We start from the raw sequence: 18,819 nt of genomic DNA, 5'->3' as shown, positions 1-18,819 counted from the left end.
TGATGTGGTTCTTACGTTGGATATTTTTATTCCATTGTCATTTCAGATGTAACGTGTAGGTAAGATACAAAAGATGTCAATTGTTGGAAATGTGTCCAAGTAAATAAATCTAAAATGGTGAAATGTAATATATTAAATCGTATACTTTCTATCAGACTGCTCTGCCAAATAGTAAATTTAAGGAGATGTATACATTGTAATATCTGGTCAGCCTATATTTTTTTCCCATATAAATAGCATTCCAGTCCTAATGATATGGTTCTTACATTAAATATTGTTATTATTATTGTCATTTCAGATTATAAAAAAAAACTCTATTATGATCATAATTGTCAGGAACAAAAGTTTTTATTAACTATCTTGAACTAGAACTCTACAATAAATCGTGACCTCGGCCACAAAGAAAAATGCCTTCAACCCCCCCCCCAATTTTCAGCTTTAGTCTGATACCACTAATAGCTCCAAGCCCACCGTTCAGCCACAAAGTCACAAGTGGGCTCAAAACAACAGTTTGCCCTCCAAATTGGGACCTTAACATGTGGGGTGGTCTCAGGGTTCGGTCTCCATTTAGGAGGTTACCTTTTTGTTAAAAGATAGTACTGTCACTTTCTTCTGCATTTTCCTTTTTGTGGATTTTTTTTTAAAATTTTTTTTTTGTACTTTAATGTTGAGATGAATTTTAATTGAGCATTTTAAATGTTTCATATATATTTGTATATTATTATTAATTATTCTGTACATTTCAAATTTCAAAGTTTGTAATAAAGTTATTTTGAATCTTGAATCTTTGTGAATGATGACCAATTTTATGCCTGCCACTGTTTTCCTAAATCATTGAGGCTTGGCTTGCGCTTCATAACCGCAAGGGAAAGGCGCAATATAAATACCCATACATCAGTAACCAGTACTCTAAAAAAGTGACTTTGAATATTTAGGTGTCCAATTGGAGGGCAAACTCTAGCTAAAACTTAAAATTGCTTATTCTAAGGTTAGGTATAAATTGCACCCACCAAAATGCAGTTAGATTTCAGATATCTTGTTATTAACCAAATTTTATGAAAAGACAGATTTTACTTACCAACAAGATATGAAAAATTAAAAACATTAAATGAAAGGTACACTGAATTACAGTTTAAAATTCTTCCACACATTGGGATGCAGACATTACAAGCAGCTATTGGAAAGCTCCTTAAGGAATTCTAAAATTGGCATAAACAATGCGGATCATCTTCATATTAATTTAATAGCAAATACATTAATAATTAACGCTCTGCAGAGATTCATTATGTTGATTCTGTTGACATCTGACCGGAGCCGTAATTACCACACATGGTATCCAATGATGCACTGGTTGTAGGTACAGTTTGCAAATAATTATGATGGAACTGAAAGACAAGTAAAATAGACAGATTAGAAAATATTGAGATCATTTCGAACACAAAATTCTACAACCTGTATCACAATGAGTAGAGTTTGCCCTCCATTTTCAAGTGGTCTCCAATTAGAGGGGTCTCTAAATTAGAGGGTGCACTGTAGTATTAATGACTAAGGCAGTGGTGATCCAGGAATTTGAAATAAGGGGTCAAGGGCAGGACTTTCACAGATGGAGAGGGGGGGGGGTGGTTTCTATACTACCTCATCCACACCATGGTTGGGGCTGAGGTAAGAAAATTTATGATTATACCATGGTTGGGGCTGAGGTAAGAAAATTTATGATTATGGCACCTGGCAAACAAATTTGAATATAAAACTTGAAAAAGTTAGGGGTCCCTGGAATACGCCCCTGTAAAGCCTGTTTGGAATTGTGACTTTATCAATCGAACTAACCATGTGCCTGGTCACTCTGACGGTCTGACCAAAAAACAATCCAGTGAAAACAGTCTGCCTATCGCTCTCTTTGGTCAAATTACCAAAATCATGCTTGTTTACATAAGTTTGAACAAGTGAATACTGGCCAGGAAGACCATTTTTCCCCCCCAAAACAGATAAATCCAATACAAACTTGTGTAAACTTTACTAAAGCATGTGCCAGCACCGTACATATTGGTGAACATTTTCACAGAATGTATAGACGATTAGACTGACCATAAATGCACAAAACCATACCATCTTAAATTCTAATGTGTATTCATATACATGTGCAAACAATGGTACAATTCACCTAGGTCAACGTTAATCCAATGTGGATATGTCGGAAGTACTCAATAACTTTTGCACAAAATTTAATTTTTTTGACAACACTCTCAAACTTAATAAATAAACAACAAATAGAAAAAAAAAACAATAATTTCACTAAATAGGAGCATGCTCCTTTGGAAAGCTCATTAAAGGTTGGTAAACTCACCATAAAAGGAATTCATCCACATGTTCATCTACATGTTCTTGAGTTGTTTCTAGTTGCTAGCTGTTATAACCATTATTGGACATCATCCACATGTTCTAGAATTGTTTCTAGCTGTCAATTGTTGTATACAATACAGCCATAGATCCATTTCCATTACCCATCATCGACGAGGCACTGGATGCTATGAGGAGAGCCAAGTTATTCACTACTTTGAACTTGCCGTTAGCGCTGATAGGTTGAAGTAGCCAACGATGCAAATAACAGGCAATTTTTTCATCCCTCAACAACAACATTATATTCTGAGTAATGTTGAAAGAAAACCTATTGAAATATTTGCATGAACTTAGTAAGCAGAAGTTAATAATAATAATAAAATTGTAAACATATACATAAGCACATATTGTAGAGACCTTTATGTGCTCAACAATAGTTCTACCAGTCACTGGATTAAACACACTGCTGGGAAATAGCGCTCTGACTAATTTTTTTCATTTATTAAAGATTGGAACAAACATTGTGGTGTGAGAAACACACTCAGTCAGCCATTCATACTGGCATTGGCCTTTACAGAAGATCCGGAGCAGGTATTTGTTGTGGTTGAACGCCACACCATTAGGTGCCAAGTCCTACAGTTCTACAAGCAGTGGACAAAATGTTTCAAAGTCTTCTTTATATTTGCTATACGAGGAAATATTTATGGCTTGTGAATTGGGAAAGGGAAAGCTCAGTAGGATAGGTTAGTTTGCTAGTGTAAGGTTTAAACTAGTGAAATTAATCCTCTACCCTGTTAGTATAGAGTGAACTTCTTCTACTAGCCCTGTCCACTACCAGTAGGGCCTGCTCAATATGGTAAAGTAATATAAGACCAGGCACACTAATTAGTACTGACCAATCAGAGAGCCTAATTGTCTTTTATATCTTGCCCCTATGACAGGGTTTGGCTTTGCATTTTTCTTAATCTAGTCACTATACATTCAACTCACCAATTCAACTTCTGTTTCAACTACTGTACTGTTTATTATAATATCAATTTTAACTGTATTCACTCAACGGTTCTGAAGAGGATACAAATGTAAGTTTAACTTTATTTTATGTTATATTTTAGGTTTGATTAGATTTAATTTGTTATGAAATATCTTATGATATAAATAATATAGGCCTTTATGCTGTACAACAAGTACCGTGTAATACAGTAGTTTAATAGTTTGACTGCATCATGTGTATGTGCTTTGTTAACGATAATTTGGTAATTTAGTGATTAAGTAATTATAGTTTATGGATTATTCTGTTTATTTGAGTTCTACAGTGTGTTTATAGTTTACTTTCTACATGAAATTTAATTAGTTAACAATACCTCATTCCACTAATTTACAATATTACATTTTAACTATTTAGTATTACAGTTCAGTGAGTTTCTTTATGAATTTTATAATCTTATTTTCAGTTCAAACATATCATTTTGGTGAATAAACCCTATCAACCCTCATCAAGGTGTACGCGTGTAAATCAATTCTCTGTCTTGACAATCAGAACCACACATATATAACTGGAGGTCATAGCTAGGGAACTTACCTTTTTTCGGTTGCTTAGAAATCTCTTTCAGCAGCACATCATAGAGGCAACAACACGGTTAGAAGGATGTTTCTGACCAAGCTGTAGTAATTTAGAGCAACATTCTCAACTTTCACAACACTTGTTGAATTGTGAAAATCTTCAGAAATATGATTTTTATGTCATAAGTGATGACACAAAATGGAAGTTAAGCTGACTGAGACTAGAAATGAAGACCATAGTGCAACATCTTGTAGAAATGGAAATGGAACAAACCTGAACTTCATAAAAAAACTAAAGAGGCCGGGAATCCAGAAATTGTACACAACATACTTTACTGGCTGTTTAGATACCACAAAGATGTCAGCACTTATTTAATTCTTTTTTATTTAATGTACTTTCAAACATAGACTACATTACAATGCAAAGTAATGTCATGCCTGGTTAAGGAGGTAACAATACAGTGACAAAGTACATTTGTAGAAAAACTGAAAATGAAAGGAAGGGAAAGCTTAGTGGAAGGGGTTAGTTTGCTAGGGAACATTTTAAGAAAATGTGTTAATTGTTGTGTTGGATGCATAAATTGCATCCACCAAAACAAGTTCAGATTGCAGAATTTCAAGATATTGTCACGTATTCCTTGATGATTACTGGTAGGGTGAAAACACTGTTTGCACCCTACCAAAAGAATTGTCCTTCAACATATCATGGCTGCAACACTACAATGCAATGTCATGCTCGGTCGAGGAGTAACAATCCAGTGACAAAATACAGTATGAAGGTAAATTTCAGAAAAATTAAAAATGAAAGGAAGCAAAAGCTCAGTAGAAGGTGTTACTTTGCTAGGGAACTTTTTAACACAAAAAAATGTGTTAAATATCTTGTTGGATGCATAAATTAAACAGAAACTGATATGCCAATGGCATGTACGATTTAAGTACATAGATGGTAAATTGGTTACAGATTCCAGAAATTCAAGATATTGTTATGCATCCCCTAATGTCTACTTGTAAGGTGCAAACCTTGTTTTTTTTATTCTTAAAGAATTGTCATGCAGCAAATTAACACTGTAACACTATGTGCTAACAACACGGTTAGAATGCTGTTTCTGACCAGGCCAAACAAAGAAAATGTACAGCAATATTACAATAAAACTCAACAAGTTCCCAAAACTCAAACATTTTCACATTCTCAACACTTTTGTTGAAATGTCAAAATCAATCTGTAGTGTTTACAAACTGTTAAAGTTGTGATGGCACGATATTAGGGACTTGCAGGTATATGACTTTTATGTCATTAGTGATAACACAAAATGGAAGAACAACCAAAGTGCACCATCATGAAAAGATGGAGATTGAACGAACCCTTCTGAAATGCAATACTTATGATTTTTATATAGCAGATGTTGATGCAGAATAAAAGAAGCAGCTGATGGACTTTCGCAATCATCAGATACATCATTTGGGACTTGAAGAATTATGACTTTTATGTCATCAGTGATAACACAAAATGAAAGAACAAGCTGAATGCAACTTGATACAACCATACAAGATTGCACAATCATAAAAAGATGGAGATTCAAAAGTTTTGAAGGGCAATTCATATGATTTTTATATCATAAGTGATGATGCAGAATGAAAGAACAAACTGATGGACGACTTAAAACAACAATAGCTTGACTCCACCATCACGACGTTTATACATTTTGTACAAGAAAACTATAAAGCAGATACACGTCATCCACCTCTTGCTACTCCTCAGACATTACATGCAAACAGCCACTGGGCAGAAAAGAAGTGTGTATGAGATTGGAAGATTTGGATGCATCTGAGCTATTTGTTGACAATTAACAGACAATAGTTTGAACTAATAGAAGTGTCATTACATACAATAACTTGACAAGATGGGAGGAATCGTCATTAGTGGAACAGATGGCCCAGAAAATTTAATATGGAGCATTCCATGCTTTTATAAGTGTATACACTTTATCAGGGCCATTTTCTGTCAAAGAGATGATTTCTATATCATAAGTCACCATACACAATAAAAGAAGAAGCTGATGTACGACTTGAAACAAAGATGACCGAAGTTTACTATCATCAAATACTGGAGATTAAAGCTAACATGAAAAATTTTACTTTTTCATAAGACTGAGCAGAAAACTACCTATATCAGTATAAAAAGAACAAGTGCATACACTTTATGAGGGCCAATTTCCTGTCTCAGAGATGATTTCTAAATCATAAGTGACAACACGACCAAACTTTACTATCATCAAATATTGGAGATTGAGCAAACCCTGAAACTTTATACTTTTTTATGAGACTGGAATGGTCAAAAAGATGGCCAAGAAAATGCTTTGAAAAGTGTACACTTTATCAGGGCCAATTTCCTGTCAAGAGATGATTTCTGTATCATAAGTGATGATACAGAATAAAAGAACAGGCTGATGGATGACTTAAAACTTAAATGACCAAAATTTACCATCATCAAATACAGTACTGTAAATTAAGCCAAACTGAAAATTCAACCATAAGAACAAAAGCTATTACAAAATTACATAGGGACTTGCCAAGTATTTATGAAATTTGAACACTTGAATCGGCTTTCACGTTTCAAGAATGGTGCCAGCGTCCTCTACTAGAGGAAAGAGAGGTGGCGTAATTGGCAAAAGAAGGTTAGAATACTATCGTAATTGTCAGTACAGTACTCTTGCATTCCAAATGGAGTACATTGTTTCCACCTTTTTATGGTGACAGTGCCTTCTCCGTCACAACCTGTAAGCTTTTTTAATTTGATTACCTGTATTATTTAAATACATAAGAACAAATATCGGCAAACAAGAAATGTTCAGAAGCTAGGCCACAACTTATATATAACAAGACTAATCACCAAGGTCCAACACGATAATTTTCATTACAGACAAGACAAAGAAAAAGATATGCTGTATGAACAGCTAATCAAGAACAAGGTTAGATCAAGAATGCCAAAAACAATTAAGAACTGCTGTGGCTGGTTAGTAATTTACCACTATGGCAATTGAACTTTGGGTTTAGAATAATAAATAACAAAATAATATCGAGTAAAATTGGTTTTTGATCTTTCAAGTACTATAAAAAAAAATCCATAGGAATTCAGTTAAGTTACAATTTGTCAATAGATTTGGTTTTCTTTTAATTACCTTCATGTTTTGTTGTATTTTACCTTAAAATTTTGAAAAATATTGACAAAATTTACTCTCCATAATATATTTATTTAAAATTGTTATTCTTAATAGGCATGTCCATATATGAATTTATATGTGACAGTTTGCCAATTGCAGGTTGGAATGCTCAAGATATTTGTATGTAAAATGCATATGATGATGAATTCAGGATCATCCTAAATATCACATGAACATTATAATTAGTTAAATGGACTTTAACATGTTGTTATTGTATGCTTATCATGTCTAAATTTCTTGACAGCCAGCACATCAATTGAATCAAGAGGATGATTTTAACTTTTCAACCAAAGTGGACAACTTATTGTTGTTGTAGTCAGTCTATCATTGCTGATGGTATTTGTCTGATAATACCTGCATAAAGTTTTCTGGCCACTGTGCAACCTGATGTGCTATGTTATTATGCAATTGGAAAAAACTGTCTTCTGATATTTATAGTCCTGCGGCATGGTGTAGTCTGCTGTACCATTTCATCCTATCATGTCTCTGGCCATAGTTTTACTGTTTCCTTTGGTTCAATTTTCTGATATTTTATTAAGAGGACAATTATGGCTGATAATCATGCTTGTATGAAGTTCTTTGGTAAATAATGGTCAAATCCACTGCGCCATTTTATCACATCAAGTGGTCAAATATCTCTGTTACTCTCTTGCCATGGTATAAGTTGCTGTGGCATTCTATCAAATATGTCTGCCACTAATATGCTTGTATCAAGCTCTGCACAGATAGTCCAATCTGATTTATCATTACAGCTACTAGTCAAATATGTCTGATAGTTGTATAAAGTCTTTTGGCCATGGTCCAGTACAACATCAAGTGATCAATTATGACTGGTGATATTTGTATGGAATGCTTTGACGATTCAATATCCTATGGCATATCACAACATCAAGTGGTCAAATGTGTTGCTTATACTTGTGTTCTCAGTAAATAATGAACCAATCTTGTGTCCTACTTCACTACTTCAAGTAGTCAAATGTCTGATAAAAATTTGTATTACTGCATTCATGTCCAACATTATATTTTACAGGAACTTGGAAAAAGTTCAAACAAATGAGTTATGTTGGCAGGATTTTACTTCATCATTTCAAATACTGTATCAGTGATAATGAGGATTAAACGAGTGTAGCTCTACCATCAACATCACAGAATGTGCAGGTCAGCTTTGATTGAATATACAGTCCTATTCTCATATCACCTATGGTCACCTGGCAATGTCTGGAAATTCCACAATAAACTGGTTCATTTATTAATATACAGCAACTGACAAACAGAATTAATATGGTAACAGAAATGTTGATGCTTCAGTGATCTCTAATTTGGTTTTTCAATTTCCATCCATAAATCCATTACTTTCGCATGTTCATGTCATTTTGCTTTTTGTTATAGGTTGTCAGAAATAAAATATACTTGAAGAAAACTTTGAATTTTTAGAGCATGTATAAATCATTTTGTAATCAAAGGTGACAAAAAACAAAAGCAGAAACTCTATGTGTTTGAACTCAAAAATGAGGTTAGCTAAAATTACTACATTAATAAAGATGGCATTAATAAAAACGAAGATGGAGACCACAGCAGTTCACTTTTGTTTGATGGCAATTAGCATAAAAAATACATAAACTTTGAAACACTGAGATTTTAGGTGAGTTGCAAATTCTTCAGGTTACCAGTCATCATGTCATTACTGACATTCTGGTTCTGATGTTACAACAAACTGACTACAGAAATATATATTATATATTTCAAATGTGATGTCCTCATCTAATGTATAACTACAAGAAACACATGAAAATTATGAATTTACCGCTATATTCAAATACAATTGCTGAGCGGAAAGACGAATTATCATTCTATTGTAATCAACTTTTTTATCATTCCGAAGTTATTCTGATGTTTAACACCTTTAATATAAATGAACAATGACTTATGTTTGCATACGTTAAGTATTTGATGGACAATGCCAAAGCGATTGTTCAATGCAGTGCGGTGAACAGATCAGATTGGGACATTCATGTTACATACCATCGACTACTGTTATCCATGGAGAAAAAGTATATCTAAATGGATCGAGGTGTTGCGGCTGAAAAATCTACCAATTAATGCTAACTCAAGATTACGTTCTGCTCATTTGCAGGTGTTTTCTCTATTTAAAGAGAAAAATACAATCTTTGTTTAACGTGGATGTGATACATTTTCACGAGCATACACTGGCGATATTGGGATATTTATTGCTGCATGTGAAAACCACATAACTCACCCACCTAGATAAGATTGGTGAGGCATGGCAAAGCCAGTTAAATGTCATATTGGCAATCCAAGTGTCGTATTTTGGACACAAAATTGGTACAGTAGTGGGTCACTGAAGCTGTTAAAGACTTCCCAAGGCCCATTTCTAAATGTAATGTACAGGCATTTTAAGTTCAACTGGGCATTACTGCAAGTTCATTCCTAGATATGCCGAGTGTCCTATTACTCACAACGCCTGCACCAGGTCATTTATTTACACTTGAGAGGAATGGCTGGGAGGAGACCGTGGAAGAATGCTTCCCGAGAACACTTCATAAGAACATATCCTTCACTACCAGACTTTCATTGAATTAGAAGACTTTTTGTTATTTTAGTAGAAGCCCTCAGACAATGATGATTGCATTATATAGAAAGAAGTTGAGTATGCAAAGAGAGATTATAAAATTTGGCCATAAGCTCAAAAGATGAACATAGTCTATGCAGCACTTTGAATATCAGAAATACAGACATCAACAATATAACAGTGTCTTTTTTAAAAGACTGCCCAAGATAGGAACATCAGCTACCAGACCAGTTAATCCTAACTACCAGCAGCAGAATGTGAAATTCCTTGATGCATCTACAGAAGATTTTGAAGAGAAGAGAGCCATTGCAGTTGCAAGGCTAAAAAATAAATATATTTATTTGCAAATTAAATAATAGGGGAGACCACCAGCCTAAAATAACTGAAAAAGTAATCAATGTATTCAGATGGATGGATAAAAAGTTAATGCTTTTTATCTCTAACTACTGTACCATGGCAGGGAAACCACCATTTTGAAAAGAAATAAAATACGAATCTCAAATTGTTCCCTGTCCAACTGTAGCGTCAGACTACAACTCCTTTATTAGGATAAAGCTGATATCACAGGAGGGTGTATAGAAAATCTATAAAATGGTGGTACTGGATCTTAAGGGCTTGTTAATAATATGTATTAATGCTTATTTTGAGCACTCAATAAATGGTTAACGCAGAAACGTGCCAATTCTGGGCGCATTAAACAACATGACATTTGACTACAAAATGTTGGTGTACACATGCCAGAATCTGTGAAAGTCAGTACAAGGTGTGATGTTTGCCCACTAAAGAAAAATTGAGTCTAGACCTCACAGCATTAACTTGCAATGTATTCTTTTGTGTATCGGAAAATAAGGAAGGACTCATCATTCTGGTTTATTGAAGACCTACCCGGAGTCCTGGGTTACATTCTCCCATCATCACTACAATAAGTATCAACTCCGGGAATAACGTGTCTACAATCACCCCTAAACTAATCCCACCTTTTTCTCCGTAACACCTCCTGCAGCTAATACGGCTATGGTATATTTTTCTCAGAGAGTACTTGCCGATACTCCCACGCCTACAAATTTTGAATTTGCGGGTTCATTAAAATGTTATTGTCTCAGACCTAAATACATTACAGTAGAGCCCCTATTAAGGGGATACCTTCTGGACCAATAAAGTGTCCCATTAAATAGAGGTATTCACTGAGTGAATAGGTGTGTCCCAAAGAAGGCTAGCTTTGCCTCAATTCATCGCATCTGCATCTTCAGCAGCTAATACAACTAGGCCTATGTATTCCTCAGAGAATACTTACCGATATACTCCCACGCCTACAAATTGTGAATTTGAGGGTCCTTTAAAATGCTAATGTCCCAGACCTAAATACATTACAGTAGAGCCCCTATTATGGGGATACCTTCCAGACCAAACCCTTATTTATTTTTATTTACTTATTTTAATGCAATATAGTAACTTTCTTTTTTTGCATTTATTTTCAGACATAACAGATTATTTTGTTTATGCCCCTGCATGTGATGGTCAGCCAAATCATAACTACAGAAGCATTCTTGAAGGACAAAATTACTTCAACTCTAACTGGATTGACAGTGTTCCACAAGTACAAATCTATACAGTGCAGGATCATTGATCTTAAGGCCAAAGTCTGTTACTCACACATTATCGGAAGGGAACATGATGTCCAGATTACAGTTAATAAAGATGACAATCAAATTATTGATGTGGACTGTGAATGTATTGCTGCAAGAGGCAAGTGTTGCAGTCATACTGCTGGCTATAGTCTTCAAAATCTTTGAAGCTAACAAACAAGGCTTAATTGGCAAAGTTTGTACTGACATGGCAATGGTATGGAATCGAGGAACAAAGAGGAATGTTGTACCTGATTCGGTGGAAAATATCAGAAGCGGCGAAAAGAGGCTATGCTTATCATCCAACTTTCTTAAGTTCAAAACCGATGAGGACATGAAAAAACATCATACCAGCAACGTTATGAAAGAACTAAGCAACATTCCAGGTTTATTATTGAACCACACTGTTAATCCTGAACACTCCAGAAGTAAAACAATCAACCATGATGATCATTCTTCTAATGAGCTACGCTGCAGGGCTTGTCAAAAGATATACTGAATATGTTTTGTTGAACGATAGTCCAGCATCACGGTTAGCTGTTGAAACAGCACAACAGGACTCGGCTTTGTGGACCTCACAACGCAAATTAAGGATAACTGGGAGTACGGCAGGCTCTGTACCAAAAAAGGAGACAACTGATGTGTCGCGTTGGATACAAGACCATATGCAGCCGTGCTTTCATGGTAACAAAGCTACAGTACGCGGTATGGTTCAAAATTTGAACCAATAGCGAGACAATGCTTCAAAGATTTAACTAACTGCAAGGTTTCTACAAAACAGGACTTTTTTTGTTGGCCAGAAACCAGTTGTTTAGGTGCCAGTTTGGATGGCATTATCGATGATGAAACAATATTAGAAATAAAATTAACTAAGGAAAAGTTGGACAAGTTTGGTGGTACTGTCAAAGGGGTAATACAGGGGGGTAAATGGAAAGTTAAAATGATAAATGGGATGTATGAACTAAAGCAAACTGCAGCAGCAAGTGGTTATTACTATCAAGTACAGGTTGGCATGTTTTGTGCCAGAGCATCAAAATGTAAATTTTTTGTTTGGAGCGAAATTGACAATGTAATAGTTGATGTTCAGTTTGATCATGAATGGTCTTCGATGGTAAACCCTCTATCGACCATTACAAACGTAACAAACCCATTGGGTGCAAGCAATACAATAAAGGGCTTTGTATGTATTATGTGATTTGTAATTTGAATATGTTTGCACTCGTTGCATTAAATCTTTGTTGTACAAATATTTCTGTGCAATCAATTATGCATGTAACTTTAGAGTAGTTTTCCACAAAACATTTTGGACGTATCCTATTTAGGCCGTAGCTCGGTATCCAGTGGACAAGGTTCTTTGAATATTGTCCTAATAATATTGTCCACCTGCTAAATATTTTGCTTGCTGTCGATGTTAATATTTTAAACCTATAACCTAAATTTGGTAGCAACAGACCTAAACAGAGTCTCATTAATACCATTAAAAACTGTTCAGCCACTAGTAGAGAATGTGATGGAAGTTGTGGTCCACACATAATCGATGACAGTAAAACCCAAAATGTGGTAGATGATAGCCCAGTAAAGAATTTGAACTGCTTATCATTCATGTCATGGGTGTCTATGGAAGGTACACTTGGTGTTTGCATACATTTATCCCGAAAATTTTGGACATACCAGTGGTCGTGGTTCAAAGGCTGTGCTGAATAATACTGTGCTGACGCATCTTTGTATTTTGGCTTCACATCGACGTCCATTGGCTGTACTAATTGGTGGGAAATGGGGGCACCCTTCACCTGCGCCTCCCGATTTTTTTAGGTCTAGGGGTAGGGGTTGGAACGTGTGCAAATACATTACAGTAGAACCCCTGTTATTAAGGGATTACCTTCGGGACCAAGAAAAGTGTCCCATTAAATAGACGTGTCCACTGAGTGAATAGGGGTGTCCCAAAGAAGGCTAGCTTTGCCTCTAACATTGCGTCTGCGTAGTTGCGTTGAGTCCTTGCTTGTTGTGTGGGGAACAATGTTTTATACTTCCTGTTGTAAAGCACATGTACACACAACAGGATCAAAATACTGTGCATGTTGGCACCTGTAAAGAAGGCTACAATTTAAGAGAATAGGAAAAATCCATTCTTTCATACAATATTTTAGGCCTAAACCTAGTGTAGTACTGAATAAGGTACACACCACCTACCACCAGCGCCATTACGCGTCCAAAAGGGAGGATTCAGTTGAGAGCACCCTGCTTTAAGCATTTCCTTTATTCGTTTTAACCACTGGGGGCGCTCTGACATATTTGTTTCAGTACACTTTACAGTGCTGTATTTTACAATTTACTGTATTTCGTCTCATCCACACGATACACGTGGGTCTCAATATCTAGGCCTATAAACCAACAGTAACCCAGAGCATTTATGTATTAAACTATACAGAAAAGATCGAGGCTATCTTTGCCAGAAATAATAATAAATATGAGCTGCATTTAAAGTAATGGGAAAGAAAAGTTACTCAATTTTTGACCGAGGATTTTCACTCTTGTCATAATTAATAATTAGTCCTTATTAGGGAAACAATTTTGAATTTGTGATTTAATTTTTGTATTAATTTCTTTGTGTTTCAATGTGTGTTTTTGAAAATGAAATTTAAAAAATTAAAAAAAAAGAAAGCATTGAAGATCTGCTGTACCTGGCAAATAATCGACCCACTTGGAATACTACCGTATTGCAGCAAACATTATGCTGTAAGAGGCACTCAGGTAGGTAGGCATATTGCGGCCCGCGGGCCGCATGCGCCGCGCCGCCCGACAGCGGTTTCGCGAAGATGAATTAAAAACCCTATGTGTGCGGCCCGCCAAGCAACATTGACTAGAAAACACCTTGTTTTTAATGGCCCGACACCGATTATATGTAAAAAATAACATTAAAACAGAAAATAAAGTTGTGTAAAAGCAGTGCTTGGAGGTTTTTAGAAGTTCACTGGAACCATCAAGGTTTGGGTGCGGCCCTCGGTGTTAAATCAAAAATTCACTTTGGCCCTCAGGCTCCGACCGATTTTTATGCCCACCCCTGCTGTAAGGAAAAAGCGGGTTAATGAATCAACATGAACGCCAATTTCTTCACTGAAACATCCAGGGACGGATTCAGTGGCGGATTCAAGGTGGGGGATCCGGCCAACCGGCCCGGTTGGATCCCCCACCCATATATTTCATTTTATTCAGGAATTAAAATCATAGATTACTTGAAAATAAAACAAATAGGGCCTACAAAGAACAGAAAAATGATAAAGAACAAGATAAGACATTAATTCCTAGGGTAACCCAAGAAAGTTTTACAATATATAAAACTTATCCATTGGGGCCTTTAAAAAATTTGTAGCATTTTTATCCGTGTTTTCTAGCCAATTTTTGCTTGGCTGGCGGCATACACACGTATGGTTTTTAATTTATATTCGCGGGGGGCAAAAACAATCTTTGCCCACCTGTGCTATAAACCCAAGAGAGAACATATAATTGTCTCCCTTTCCACTAAGACAACATTTGTATGAGATAATCAGAGGATTGGTAAAGCTTGAATAATAAATTTAGAATGACAGCATGTAATGACAATATATACCTAAATGAAACCTCTCACGAATGTTAATACTGTAGTTGATTTTGTTTTTATAGGATACACAAGATTATTTGATTAACGTTCGTTTTATTCGATGGCGAAACTAGTCAACTCTCTAATAGACAAAACAGGTAAATAGCATAAACTTAAAATTGTAAGAGCGCCCTCTATGATCATGTGATGTTTGCTAAAGTATTTACTTTTCCTTTTGACTAACGCCCATGATAACTTCAGTAGGCCTATTCATCACGCTCTGCTGGGCACTTCTCGAATTACTTTACAGGTTAATTTTAGCGGTAGAAATTAAAAGTCCAAAGATCTTGGGAATGACCTGTGTGCTCTTGGGGCTTCCCTTTAATAGCAGACAACAATGACGGATACCGAACAGAAACCAAGGTTAGAAGGTGAGTGCAGGTGAAAGTTGTTTCTTTCAAAAAGTTCACACGCTGCCTCGGAGTAGTGCTACTACTAGTCTGTCTCTAGTCTGATGCAAGACACAAACGACATGTTCCTGTGTCGCATTGGCAAAAAACGTGTTTACCTTTGGTTGCAAAAAATAACCATATACATTTAGCAATTAAAAAATTAAGATAGCATTAATAATAAGGATTTTGTATTGCGATGCATAGTGTGGGTGCGATAACGAATTTCCATTACTTCTCGTAGCATTCTGAACATGTTATTCCTATTTTTAAAGCCCCACTTCCCAAAGAAACACCACTTTAATAGGCCTAAAATTAAATAATTAGAATACAGTCAAATTGAACAGAGTTTTAAATGTAAGTGTGCGAGCCATATTCAATAAGGCCAAATAAAAAAAAAACAAATATTATATTTCTACTTGAAGTTTTTGGAAGAAGACATGATTGCCTGTTGTTTTGCCGATTAATTAAAAGTTATCATCAGTATAATGAGACTGAGCAAATGGTGTTGTTTTTGACCTGTTTTACAGGTCTGTTGTGCACTGCTCCACCTAATACCAGGCACGTAACAAGGAGAGCTTCTGTGGTTCAACCTTCTTTTTCAAGCGAACCAAATTCTGATACCAAACTAAGCCCTCCGCTTGGCATTAAATAATACCAATGATAATGATTTGTATGCTAAAAATTGCTTCTCTCCAGATGACTTCAACCCCAGAGACTTCATCCCCCTGACCCCCACAAAAGCTTTTCCCCTTCACCTCTGGCCCTTATAAAAAAAAAATGAATCCTGATTTCTGGTCTGCCATTTTTCAAGTTTAAAATTGAAGTATAATAATATAAAGATTGGTATCTACACAGTGTGCCCATTATTAGTGATAAACAGAGAGATTGCAGGCCCTCAAACGTATTGGTATCTCCGAATTTCACCAAACTTATCTTTTTTCGTGTAGCTAATCAGCCCAACATCACAGCAACAGAATGCTTCCTTTAACTTATCATTATTAATATTATCTCACTAAAAAATAACAAAACATATTTACACTAGGGACCTTCTTTGCTATATTATCAGTGATAGATTATATTTGTAGATGATATACCATGTCCAATCTTTCTTAACCTTATCAAGTTAATGTTAAACATTATTGTCTTTTTAATCTTGGGCTTCAATAGCCATAATGGATTTAATTAAAATAACCTTTTATTACTTATCACTCTTATACTTGATAAAATAAAATAAAAAAAAATATTTTCAGAGATAAATAAAATTAAAATTGATTTATTTAAATGACACTGTTTGATTCTCATTTCAAATTTTAAAATTTAATCATGAAACAGAATAATGCTTTCTCTATTATAATGTGTATTTAAATTACCATCATTTTCATCATCAAACTCACTGTCATCTTTTTTATTGTCACTGATTAATCAACATCATCATAGTTATAATTAAAATTTAAAACTGTCATCATCTATCATATACATAGTGATTTAAATCACGGTCATCTTTTATACTAATTCTTAAAATATATTTTTTTTAAATTTATTTTTTTAAATTTATTTATTTAGGCACACAATACATGTGCCAAGGATTGTCAATAGCGAATATATCACTGTCCTACTTGTAGGTGACAATCCCTTACACAAGACAAACATACACACACGATGCTTTACACAAACTAAATCTCAATATGAGATTTAGGGAGTGGAGTTGTGTTGGTTCATGAAAACAATAACAATATACAATATATCACAGTTATGGTACTTGAGGAATATGCTGGTCTTCCATCACTAATACTGTATTGGATCTTGCATGAGTTCATCGCCCACATCACAAAAGAACACAATGAAAGATAAATTGTGTTAGTTTGTGAAAACAAAAAGAAAACAAAAAAAACCTGTTAAAATATGTGCTGCTGATGTTACAAACTTTTTGTGTGGTACAGAATACAAAGTCGCTAGACCACTAATATGCCCTTATGTGGAATCTCTTTTTTGTTTTCATGAACCAACACAATTAACTTTGATTGTGTTAGTTTGTGATGTGAACAACAATTTTCTTGACTTCAGTTCACTAAGTTCATTATAGAGGTCAGAGTTCCTGATTATTTTCTTCACCATTCCTGAGTCATTTTATTGTCTTCTTTTCGCAGGCACATATCCAAATTATGGATATAAATATTTTCTTTCTTGTCAACACATAAAAATGAGATATTCAAAATAGCCTAAACTTGCCATTTTCAGTATTGAAAGAGCACCAAAATTTACTACCATAAACTAAATATATACCAAGAAATTCCACATCTCCTGTATTGTACTGTATTAAAGGTAAAGAATACCTTTAAGAAAAGGCAGTCTTTGAAGTGTTGGGTGTTTTTCAAGTGTCCTTAACCATCTTAGATTGATATAAATATTTTCTTTTTTGTCAACACATAAAAATGTGATATCTAATATAAAGAACTTGCCATTTTCAGTATTGAAAGGGCAACACAATTTACTACCATTTAAAATAAACTAAATATATAACAAGTAATTCCCCATCTCTTGTATTGTACTGTATTAAAGGTAAAGAATAGGCCTACCTTTAAGAAAAGGCAAATCTTTGAAGTGACCGGTGTTGGGTGTTTTTCAAGTGTGCTTAACCGTCTTAGATTGACGTTGTAAACCACTTCAAAGAAAGTTAGCCAAACAACCATCTTGATTGCTCTCTTTGGTGATATCCCATTCATCGATTCGTGTTGCTTAACAAATGACTAACCAAAAGCCACATAAACCTTTACCGAGATATAATGATACTGTGCTATGATGCGACATCTTTGGGCCTAGCTTGTTTACTAAGCCCTCTAAATTAGCTCAATGAGGTTTATTTGTTTCATTTGAACACAATATCTATGATTATAAGGATGTCCTTTATACAGGCATTAATAATTGACCTGTCATTTGTCATTGCTGGGGGATTTTTTTTTTTTTTGAAAGATTGTTATATAACATAATTTGTATTTTCTGCCATGTTGGAAGTAAATAAAAAATACCGGAATTTGAAAACAAATTGACTGGTTGATTCAACTAGGACACCAAAGAGAATACAGAGAAAGAGCATGGGTGTGGATCTGATCAGGGCATAACGTTTTCAGCACTAACCTTGTTTTTCCTGCCACAACATAACTACAGATATGAAACAACAACAAAAATAATATAAATAAATGCCCTTAATATAATATCATGCAGACTCGAAAAAGACTAAAACCCATCAGGAATGATTGTGTTCCTGATAATGTTCGAATAAAGAACGAAATATTAAATCAATGGTTTATCTTAGTCCATTTGGTGTCTGCATGATGTTATGGTGTACGGATAGAATGGCCCCAGAAAAAATGGCCCCAGTAAAAATGGCCCCAAATGACAGGTAGGTAAAAATGGCCCCAATAATAAAATTCTGTATTAAAACTGATTTTTTTAAAAT

The 18,819-nt window shown here is 34.9% G+C and overlaps 1 protein-coding gene and 1 long non-coding RNA gene across 3 annotated transcripts in view; one reads left to right on the top strand and one right to left on the bottom strand.

The window, feature by feature from the left end:
* LOC117117095 lies at nucleotides 1-13,510 on the bottom strand. The gene is made up of 2 exons (XR_004446859.1): nucleotides 2,345-13,510; nucleotides 1-1,385 (listed from the first exon to the last, which is right to left on the bottom strand). It is a non-coding gene; the product is annotated as an uncharacterized LOC117117095 (long non-coding RNA).
* A 1,655-nt stretch (nucleotides 13,511-15,165) lies between these two features.
* LOC117117107 (hepatocyte nuclear factor 4-gamma-like) overlaps nucleotides 15,166-18,819 on the top strand; it is a 29,138-nt gene continuing 25,484 nt past the window's right edge. For both annotated transcript variants that reach the window (XM_033261301.1, XM_033261300.1), the window contains exon 1: nucleotides 15,166-15,341. In XM_033261301.1, the coding sequence (XP_033117192.1) occupies nucleotides 15,308-15,341 (34 nt within the window). In that variant the 5' untranslated portion in view covers nucleotides 15,166-15,307. The remainder of the gene's footprint in view (nucleotides 15,342-18,819) is intronic.

Source organism: Anneissia japonica, unplaced genomic scaffold (assembly GCF_011630105.1).
Source record: "Anneissia japonica isolate Jap-2015-1 unplaced genomic scaffold, ASM1163010v1 scaffold287835_len3118868_cov185, whole genome shotgun sequence".
Taxonomy (NCBI): domain Eukaryota; kingdom Metazoa; phylum Echinodermata; class Crinoidea; order Comatulida; family Comatulidae; genus Anneissia; species Anneissia japonica.
The sequence above is the reverse complement of the archived record's forward strand: the minus strand, read 5'-3'. Positions and strand labels throughout refer to the sequence as shown.